Genomic DNA, 11,305 nt, shown 5'->3' on the forward strand with positions numbered 1-11,305 from the left:
TTTTATTTTTATTTGTGAATAAAATAGGGATGCACCGATATGAAAATTTTGGCCGATACCGATAACCGATAATTCTTTATTTTTGAAAGCCGATAACCGATATGTTGGCCGATAAATCTATATCCACATTTTTTTATACTTTTTGAGAGCCTGATTACAAAAAAGGTATCATCATTAAAAACCACATCCCAAACACTTCAACATAAGCAGCCTAGTTTGAACGGTGTACGGTTTAAAAATAATTTTACTCTCCCATTACCAAATTTAGTCATAAACATAATTTTATTTATTTGTGAGACTTTTTTATGACTAAATTTGGTAATGGGAGAGTAAAAATATTTTTAAAACGTACACCGTTCAAACTAGGCTGCTTATGTTGAAGTGTTTGGGATGTGGCTTTTAATGATGAGACCTTTTTTGTAATCAGGCTCTCAAAAAGTATATAACAATTTGGATATAGATTTATCGGCCAACATATCGGTTATCGGCTTTCAAAAATAAAGAATAATCGGTTATCGGTATCGGCCAAAATTTTCATATCGGTGCATCCCTAATAAACATTACATCTTTTTCTTAAATATATACATGCATGTGTGTGTATTTATATATACATAATAAATACACAGGACACACACATATTATGTAAACAAAAACTTTTATTTTGGATGCGATTAACTGTTTGACAGCACTATATTTATTAGGGATGCACCGATATGAAAATTTTGGCCGATAACCGATTATTCTTTATTTTTGAAAGCCGATAACCGATATGTTGGCCGATAAATCTATATCCAAATTGTTATATACTTTTTGAGAGCCTGATTACAAAAAAGGTCTCATCATTAAAAGCCACATCCCAAACACTTCAACATAAGCAGCCTAGTTTGAACGGTGTACGTTTTAAAAATATTTTTACTCTCCCATTACCAAATTTAGTCATAAAAAAGTCTTACAAATAAATAAAATTATGCATAAATAATGCAAACAAGTCACTGGACATCATTACACGTGTAAAGAATCAAAATGAATGCGCCATAGATCAATAAAACGGAATAGCCTCTGCACGGACAATAATTAAATGATTTTAATTACTAAACCATATTGTTGATGAAAATAATAAGAGAAACATACAAGTGGTTGTTGTTATTAATAATATATCAATGATTTTGAAAAAGTAACAAATTAATACCACTGTTTTAAATAGCAGCCGTTGAGCTGTGCGTGCTGAAGCTGAAGAGCTGAATGAACACGGTAACCTGAAGCGTTTTGCTGGCAGCTTATTTAACTCAAGGAAATGCATCCTGGGATTAATATTAATACAACATAAACATAATATTACAACTTATATATGTACAAAATGACGCAGTTATTGCATGCTATAGTCAGACTGTGTGATCCTGTTGTGGATGCGCTCTTCCCATAACAACGCGCTGAAACACAGCAACTAAACCCAAAGAATGCACAACGTTTTATTATAATAATTTTCTCATTAGAATGTTATATACACAACATTCCCAATCATAGTTAGTTTATTACCGATAAACTGAAGCGCTCTTTTAACTTAACCAAACGCATTCTATATGAGATAAATCAGATATACATCAAATAAACACAATATTACAACGTACAATTGCACAAAAGGCTGCAAACGAACAGCACGCATCTGAAGTGTCTCTGAAGGAAATAATGCATTATTTATCGGCTTTAAGATATCGGCCAAATTTTCTTATTGGGCCGATACCGATAACAGAAAAAATGAGCATTTATCGGCCGATACCGATATGGTGGCCGATATATCGTGCATCCCTAGAATAAAAGCCTCTCCGAGGCCTGTCGCCACACCCCCTGTGTCTGTCATGTGCTCCCACCGTGACAATATCCTAATAGAAAAATTTATTTCTTAGCTTCTGCATGTTCTATCGAGTAATATTGTTTCAAATCATTAAACAGGTTTGTGTCACCTGACCTTGATGACGCATATCTTCAGCGCAGTTGAGCAGTGCAGGCTGCAATATTAATAATATAACTTTTTTGGTCTCTTAGAAAAGAAAGGACATTTGACAGTAGCTTGAGTTAGGATGCAGAAGTAAATTTATGTTCATTATCAAAAACAGCAACTCTATAAAAGATATTCTGTTTTTTGTATTATTTCCCATGTATGGCCTGTTGGTAAACCTATATGAAAGCAAATGACTAACTGTTCAACTGAATCAGGGACTGTCTTACCTTCCAAAGCTATTGACAGTACAGAGTTTTCTACCAGCCAGTCCAGGAGTCTGTCTGTGTCGATGGCGTTCTTCACAGTCTTGGAAACTGTGCTTTCCTCAATGAGTTTCGTGACCTATCAGAGCACAAAGCCGTCAACATGAGGGAAGAACTCAGGCGTGAACTTTAAGCTCCAGAGCACTAATATGTGGAAAAGAATTTGAACCTCTTTGAGGGAGTTCATCTTGGCACTGAAGTGGGGCGTCTTGAGCATTCGAAGAAGGATGTCCAGCCGAAGGTCATCCACGACGTTCACCAGCTCCCGCTGGAAACGCATGCAGAGGAGCTTAATGGCCGACAAGAGCTCTGGAATACTCACCAAACGCTTTAGAGAGAAAGAGACATGCATAAAAACAACCAGGGTGAGTTAAAGTCTCTCAAACATGACAGAAATTTAAAACAGAATGACATTTTAATCATTTAAAATCTTGGTACTTAATCCAGATGAAAAACGCAGAACCTATGCAAATAAGCAACACTAAATTTTGTAAATAATTTTCACTCTGAGGATTATGTAATTTTTGGTTTCTCTCTGAAAAAAAAATAACACTAAATGTACTTTTTTATTTATGAGGGTACAAAATGGTTTGTAATATGTGTGAAAAACAGGTTTGCTATTTTATATTAAAACATAAAAATTTAAAATACTTCCATTAAATATATTTCAACATTTAAACTAAATACAAATGTCAGCTCTAAAGTTATGCAACTCTAACACTACCTCACCAAAATGCATGCATGTGCCTTACCTTGTCTTTCAGGTCTTTCTCCTCCAGGTTCTGCACATATGTTATCATCTTATGGATGACTGGGTCCAGCATGGGCTACGAAACACAACAAAACCAACCACTTTAAGCTGAAGGTCACATTGCCCTTGAAATTTCTCTGGTAACCACTGTTAAAAACATATTGATTCAAATGTATTCTTTAGGAGTCAATAGCACATATCAAAGCTATGTCCTTTACCAGGTACATCTGATTATATAAACAAAATATCTAAGGTTCAACTACACATAACAGGAAAGTATTGAATAATGCACTGTCAGCTGGTTATAAGACCAGAGTAAACCCAGACAGGGTGATCAAGAGCCCATAGTTAAGCAGATGTTAACACGCTACTTTCCAAAGAAGTAGATAAATAGACACAAAATGTTTATTTGTTGATTTGATGATTTATAAAGTGAAAATAATGTAATCTATCTGTCTGTCTGTCTATCTATCTATCTATCTCTCATACCAGACTAGACATATTTGTGAGTGGGTAGTTTTTAAAAAATTTATGTCTTCTTGAACACCTAGCTTATCTAAATTTGACTAGTTCATCTAGACAAAAATAAATACAAAATGATAAACTTGTCATCCTAATTAGCGACTTGAAGACATAACTTCAAACCAATCAGAATCAAGTATTCCAGGGTAACAAAGCGTGAACAGATGAACCGCGGAAACACTCACCTGCACCAGGCTGGAGTTGAGGTACTCTGCACACACACCGAGCGGCTGAACCAGAGCTGATACACACTGAGGAAACACACATGTACATTCTACTATGAATGTTACCTCAAAAACAAACTTGTATAAAAAAAATACACATTTTTTCCCAGCTAAAAACTAAATGTTTCTCTAAGCTGGAGACAAGACACAGCAACAAAGAGTATGCAAACTCTTAAAGGAAAAGTTTGACAAAAAAAATGAAAATTCGGTCATCATTACTCACCATCATGTTGTTTCAAACCTGTATGACTAACTTTCGGGAGTGGATCAACTGCCATTGTATGGAAAAGAGCCATGAGAAGATTCTTTAAAATTTCATGAGGGTCAGAGCATGAGCAAATGATGACAGATTTTTCATTTTTAGGTAAACTGTTCCTTTAATGGCGCCACAGAGGCACCCGATTAAAGGGTGAAAAACAAAATCAGGGATTTTTATACAACATTGATGCCAGCACTGATGAATCACTCTTCTGTTCAGCATCAAATGACTTCTCATCCATTGGAGAGAGTGAATGAATTAGTCCAGTCAGTGGAGGAGAGGAGACAGCATCCATCTCGTTTTCTCGCTTTAATTGACTCTTACCCTCGCAACAAATTAAATGGTTACTGTAGCAGGAAATCCCTTTATGTTTGAGATTAAAACATAGCTGGCGATGAACCAGCAGAGTTTCCTTTACGTGGCCAAAGCAGGTTGTATGTGTCCCTGAAAAGAATTCCTCCCCCTACGCTCACCTCCAACTTCCTGTTCCTGTGTTGAGGCCATTAATATGCACATCCTAAATCAAAGCATCTTTTCCCTGTCGCCAGCTCTATCTCTCAGCCCTGGCACCCAGATCATGCTAATGCACACCTTCAAAAGAAAAGCGGGCGGAACCAAAAACAAGGCGGCTTCACAGCTCCAAGACAAGGGGGAGCATTTACACGCTCGTACTAAAGACGGAGCGGACACCTCGTCTGCTAAAAATAATGAAGCCGTCAAACATTCGAAGAATCTGTCTGTCTTTTTTTTTTTTTTTGACATTTCTGAGATAGAGATTAGACAAAATAAGAGATTAGAGGAGGAGATTAGATATTTCTGAGATTGAGATTAGACAAAACAAGAGATTAGAGGAGATTAGACATTTCTGTTTTTTTTTGGTCTTCTTAAACAAACATTAACAACAACAAAGGTAGAAAAATTTAAACCAAAACAAAAAAAATCTAAGCCAAAAAACAAAACAAAACAAAAAAGATAAGCAAAACAAACAAACAATAAAACAAAACAAAACAGAAAAATCTAAGCAAAACAAACAAACAAAAAACTAAACAAAACTTACCAAAACAAAAACAAACCACAAAACCAAACCAAACAAAAACATGACAAATGTTTGACAAAAAAAAAAAGAGAATTTGTTTAGCACAACTAATTTCAGTAAATTACATTTTTTTGTTTTTTTACTAGATTATCTAGATTCTAAGCCAAAAAACAAAACAAAACAAAAAAGATAAGCAAAACAAACAAACAATAAAACAAAACAAAACAGAAAAATCTAAGCAAAACAAACAAAAAAAAACTAAACAAAACTTACCAAAACAAAAACAAACCACAAAACCAAACCAAACAAAAACATGACAAATGTTTGACAAAAAAAAGAGAGAATTTATAAATTAACTAATTTCAGTAAATTACATTTTTTTGTTTTTTTACTAGATTATCTAGATGAAAAAAAATATCTAGATAAACTTGTGTATCTAATTAATTGATTCACTGACTCACAATAAACTTGTGTCGGTTGTTTGACAATTTATTGATCATCCCATCTCTCTCTACCTTCTATGTGTTTATCTATCCATTTGTCTGACCCTATAAAACATTAGTTGGTGTTTGAGAGCTGTGGTTGAATTTTTTCCCATTATCCCACTAATTCAATTTTTTTTCTTTTTCAGACAACCACATTACATCAAAGGGCTTGATGAGAAATAGAGTTTAAAAGCAATTCTGTTCGTGCATATCTTAATAACTGGCCTGAATGTTCTTTTATTCCCCAGCCATATGAATGTGGCATCTCATGTTCTCTCTCATCCCCCTGCTCTCGTCTCTTTCTCACTGTCTGCTGTGAGTAGGATGCTCTCTGTGATGGTGATAAACATCCTGAGCTCTTTAGCACACATGCTATAATAGAATCTGCCCTCGTTCAACTCGCTCTCTCTCTCTCAGCATCTCACACATACTGCCTCTCTTCATCCAGACACCACTACTTCACTCTCTTGCTCTGATGGATTATCCATGAATTATCCATTAATTTCTCTGCAATTCCATTATTATGCTTACAGGTCCTCTCAGCCCAAAGATAGCCTGTCCTGCTCGTATCTAAGATAGCTAAACTTGTAGCCTGTACCGAGTGTGCAACCAACCAAAATCTCTTTTGCATTTAAGGTGTGGTATAAGGTTATTATTTTGCTAAGAAATCATTTGAGAAAATAACAGAACATTGGCAGAGTTTAGATTTACATCTACAATAAAAAAAGCCGCATCTGTGTTTACACAGAAATCACAATTACGGGAAACAATGTTTTAGCTCAGTAATTTCTGCAGCTTGATTCTAAACTGAATATAATTCTGTCGCATTCATTGTAAATTATAAAATCAAGTCACTTCACAAGGGATGCACCAAAATTTGGCCTGACACAGATAAGCCAATAATTAGAATGATTATAATAATATCAACAGTAACTCTCCCATATTTATTGGCCTTGGGCATATGCCATAAATAAAAATAACAATTCTACTCTACATCAGTAACATTCAAAGACGTCCAGAGTGCACATTCTTACCCCAATCTCTCTCTCTTCCTGGTTGAGCTTGCACTGAATTGCTGTGAAGCCTCCCATCTCTCCAAACTGCAGATATAAGCCAGAAACATATTCTCGAGTCATTGAACACCACATACATTTGTCTAATATAATATAACATAATATAATATAATTCCTTCTATCAGTGTGTGTTACTTAAGTTCTTACCCGATTCACTAAGTCTACCAGCCAGCCGTGAGGTTCCTGGTCCAATCAGAACACAGAACATAAATTTCATGCAATGTAGATTTTTTTTTCATTTATGCAAGTTGTTTCTTTGCAAATTAAATAATTGTATCGTATGAGAATATACTAAACATTGTGGTGTAAAAACATGAATGAGCCCTTATTTCTATGCAGTTAAAGGGTTGCCAGATTTTCACAAGAAAACCCGCCCAATCGCTACTCAAAACTAGCCCGATCGCATTTCGAGGGTGTCCCCAGTTAAAAATCGTGTTCCGGGGGGAGGGGGTGGGGGGTTAGGGATTCCAGGGGATAAACCCTAACCCTAACCCTAACCTAACCCTAAAAATACACATTTTTTGGCGGGGTTCCGCTGCTAAAATTCACATTCCAGGGGATAAATATCTACATATCTACAATACTACAGCGAGAATAATAGTTACGCCTTCTTTCTTTGTGTAAACATTTGGACAGTGTTATGCAAATCCTCCAGCACAGTGACGTAGACTTGTGGGGGCGCGTTTGAATTAAGGGTTTTAGGAAGGCGTGACTGAGTCTTAACTTTTAGAAAGAATATCTCTTTGGGTTTGAGACTTTAATATTTGCGACTATACGTATCTTATTTATGCACGAACAGCTTGTAACACTCCAAAGAGAAAGGAAACATGAAATTGTGTCATTTGACCCCTTTAACAAGTTTCTTATATATATACACACTATATTCATATACACTAACAGGCATTGTTGTTGGCATCAAACATTTCTTAATCAAACTGCCTGACTCATTCATTCACTATCCTCTCATTAAAGGAACACTCCACTATTTTTGAGTTAAACAGTTGAGTTTTACCGTTTTCAAATCCATTCAGCCGATCTCCGGGTCTGGCGGTAGCACTTTTAGCTGTAGCTTAGCATAGATCATTGAATCTGATTAGACCGTTAGCATCTCGCTCAAAAATGACCAAAGAGTTTCAATATTTTTCCTATTTAAAACTTGACTCTTCTGTAGTTACATCGTGTACTAAGACCGACGGAAAATGAAAAGTTGCGATTTTCTAGGCCGATATGGCTAGGAACTATACTCTCATTCCAGCGTAATAATCAAGGAACTTTGCTGCCGTACCATGGGTGCAGCAGGCGCTATGATATTACGCAGTGTTCCTTTAAATGTGGACACATGTGCAAAGGCACGGGGTGGGGGGGGGTTGCAGGTGGTAACGCTGTGCCACTATTTGCTGAAAACAAGAGTGCTGGAATCTACAAAACCACTTTTTCTGAGAGCGAGGACTGTCAAGTCAACTGTCAAGCCAAAAGCACATGTACGCACCCACACATGTACATTTGCAGTACCTTCTGGTAGCTGGAGCTGGGAGAAACAGCGAACATGCTGTCCTCTCCAAACACTTCTGCCCAGTTCCTCTGACAGGCCTTCATACGATTCTTAAAGTGATACTCGTTATCAGGGTTAAAAGCCTGTCAATAAAACAGTACAGGGAAACAAGTTTAGCCCAAGACGGCCTGACATAGGTCCATATTCACAATATATTTGCAATTAATTTGTTGGTGATAAAAAATTGCGCAACTCTCGAAAGATTGATCGTTCCAGCCACGCTGTTCCAAACCTGTATAGTTTCTTCCTTCTGTTGAACACAAAAGAAGATATTTCAAAGAATGTTGGTAACCAAACAGTTCTTGGTCCCTGTTGACTTTTATAGTATTGTTTTCCCTCCATACTATGGAAGTCAATGGCTACCGGCAACTGTTTGTTCCCCAACACTTTTCAAAATATCTTCTTTTGTGTTAACAGTTTTCAGAATAATGAAACTCATACAGGTTTGGAACAACTTAAGGGTGAGTAAATGACATAATTTGTAGATGAACGATCCCTTTAATGTGTTTTTTTAATTTTATCCTTAATATATAAGTATATATATACATAGAGGTAAATATCGTATAGTATACATAAAAAAATTTATGTATTGTGTTAAAAATAAATATGTCATGTATGCATATATGCATATATTATTTTATGAAAAAAATTATTACTTGCTTCATATAAATTGAATGAAATATTTTATTGAAAAATTTCATTAAATATAGCTATTTGGTGGAATTGTATTTTTACTAAAATAATTTATCTAGAACTATTTTAGATACTATACTTTTTTTTGGTGTATTTTACTTCTCACATTAAAGTTTATGGCTTTACTTGGCCACAATAACTGTTTGGTTAAAATGTTAATTTGCTAAAAATAGGGATGTAACGATTCACTCAACTCACAATTCGACTTACGATTTTGATTTCACGATTCGATTCACAATTTTTTTTAACAAAATGAGATTTAAGACAAATTATACATTAAATGTGTCCTTTTATTATTGCTTGGACAAAATACTGTACGTTTCTTTGTGAAATTGAAATATAACACTAAAATAATATACTAATATAGCACTTGTAAATTATTGCTCTTTTGTTGGTTTTGATTGCTTCTATTGTCCTCATTTATTAGTCGCTTTGGATAAAAATGTTTGCTAAATAACAAAATTTCAATATAATGTAAATGTAAATGTAAATAAAACTAAATTGAAATTTTAAAACAAGCCCCAAATCAAATAAGTAACACACATAAAATAAATCTCTTCATATAAACAAACTTAGGCTTTGTCTGTGCTCTTTCCATTTAAAATTAGAGGCAACCACTGCATTTTAATCATGATCCAAACAAAGATGCTGCATACATGCAACATGAGCAGTTTTTAATCTAAATTACATTGTATAATTTTGAAATTTGAAGAAAAAACAGAATGGTTTGACTTCAGTTTTCTGAAACTATGCATAAAAAATATCTGCATGAAACCGAAACAGCAGACGAGCTGAATGAGACGTAGATTCACTTTGTGCCAGCAGGTGGCGCTTAAAGCATTTCCTTGGCTTCCGCTGTAAACAAAGCAGCGCTGCACTTATGAAATGTATATGCATTATACAGAGGCAAGAGGAAAAGAAAAAATACCATCGAAAGACCGTAAGTTCCCCTCAGACATACATTCATATAAACTCCTACCCCTAATTGAATCGCGACTTGTTTAGCATCTCAACCGATTTGAATCATCACATATTTAAATCGATTTTCAACCGGCTCACGGTTAATCGTTACATCCCTAGCTAAAAATGTTAATTTCTGGTAAAAATGTAAATGTTAATATCATAAAGATAGAAGGGCAAACACATAAGGAATATTGCCAAAAATATATATATACATTTTCTTTTTTTTGTTGTATCATCCATTCTTAGTCTGGTGTTTTGTAGTAGCCAACCACAATTACTAGTATAATAGCAAAAGGGCATGTGTACCATAGTGAGAATTCCCATGAGGCCAATGGGTATCGGATCCTGTTTGACTCTCTCTGCGACCAGATCCACCAGCAGCATCAGCATGTTGTAGATGCCCTCATGAATCTCTGTTCCCCACTTGTGTACCGCACTGGACGTCAGCAACTACAACACCATTTAACACCCAAGTTATTAATCATACCACATCTCACCGTTTCTAACAATTTATCACAAACACCTGATAGCGTGTAGAGCTTATGCGTTTACATGCCTGCTTATCCAAACACACACACACACACACAAACCTTTTTGAAGGCTTCAGGCATGCAGCGGTCAATGAACCTCTTACAGTTCTCATCTGCATCAGCCAGGCCTACAGAGAAGAAAATAAATGTCAGATGTGACGTTTCCTTCTAGAGTGCACACATTAAATCATGTACATAAAAAAACAGAATCAGAACTCACCCAGTCTGGCCAGGCAGGTGGAGGCGATGAGGCACTTGCCGAGTGACTCCTCTCTCTTGTACGGGATGGACCAGTGATCAGTGAACACTCTGCTCTCCAGCTCATACAGATTAGTGGTGGGAAACTCCATACTGTTCCCAGAACAGTTCCCGTTCTCATCATTAGTCCTCTATAAGAGACAGAAAAAGATAGATGTATCACAACATGAAGATCTGCAAATACTGTTTTTCATGGTTTCCGGGGTCTCTAAGTTCAGCAAGGCTGCATTCATTATTTATGATAAAAAATACAGTCAAAATATAAGTAATATTCTGAAATATTATTAATTTAAAATAACTGTATACTGTTTGAATATTTAAAAATCTAATTTATTCCTGTGATGCAAAGCTGAATCTTCTGCATCATTACTCCAGTCTACAGTGTCACATGACTCTTCAGAAATCATTCTAATATGCTGATTCGATGTTTAAGAATCATTTCTAAGTATTATCAATGTTGAACACAGTTTTTCAGGATTCATTGATTAATAGAAAGTTCAAAAGAACAGTATTTATTTGAAATATAAATCTTTTGAAAAAGTATGTTTACTGTCATACATATATTATATATTTTTCATTATGTGTGACATTTGAGTTAAACAATATATATATATGTATATGTGTGTGTGCATATATGTATGTATGTATATATATATATATATATATATATATATATATATATATATATATATATATA

At 35.1% G+C, this 11,305-nt stretch overlaps 1 protein-coding gene across 1 annotated transcript in view; it reads right to left on the bottom strand.

The window, feature by feature from the left end:
• Positions 1–11,305, bottom strand: part of usp24 (ubiquitin specific peptidase 24) — a 77,949-nt gene that overhangs the window by 50,189 nt on the left and 16,455 nt on the right. The window contains exons 2-11 of the mRNA XM_016267027.1: positions 10,571–10,739; positions 10,411–10,478; positions 10,127–10,270; positions 8,125–8,247; positions 6,760–6,795; positions 6,574–6,639; positions 3,721–3,786; positions 3,015–3,089; positions 2,432–2,590; positions 2,227–2,341 (exon numbers count right to left, since the gene is read on the bottom strand). Coding sequence (XP_016122513.1) covers positions 2,227–2,341; positions 2,432–2,590; positions 3,015–3,089; positions 3,721–3,786; positions 6,574–6,639; positions 6,760–6,795; positions 8,125–8,247; positions 10,127–10,270; positions 10,411–10,478; positions 10,571–10,739 — 1,021 coding nt within the window. The remainder of the gene's footprint in view (positions 1–2,226; positions 2,342–2,431; positions 2,591–3,014; positions 3,090–3,720; positions 3,787–6,573; positions 6,640–6,759; positions 6,796–8,124; positions 8,248–10,126; positions 10,271–10,410; positions 10,479–10,570; positions 10,740–11,305) is intronic.

The sequence above is a fragment of the Sinocyclocheilus grahami genome, unplaced genomic scaffold (genome assembly GCF_001515645.1).
Source record: "Sinocyclocheilus grahami isolate Dianchi unplaced genomic scaffold, SAMN03320097.WGS_v1.1 scaffold35.1, whole genome shotgun sequence".
NCBI classification, from domain to species: domain Eukaryota; kingdom Metazoa; phylum Chordata; class Actinopteri; order Cypriniformes; family Cyprinidae; genus Sinocyclocheilus; species Sinocyclocheilus grahami.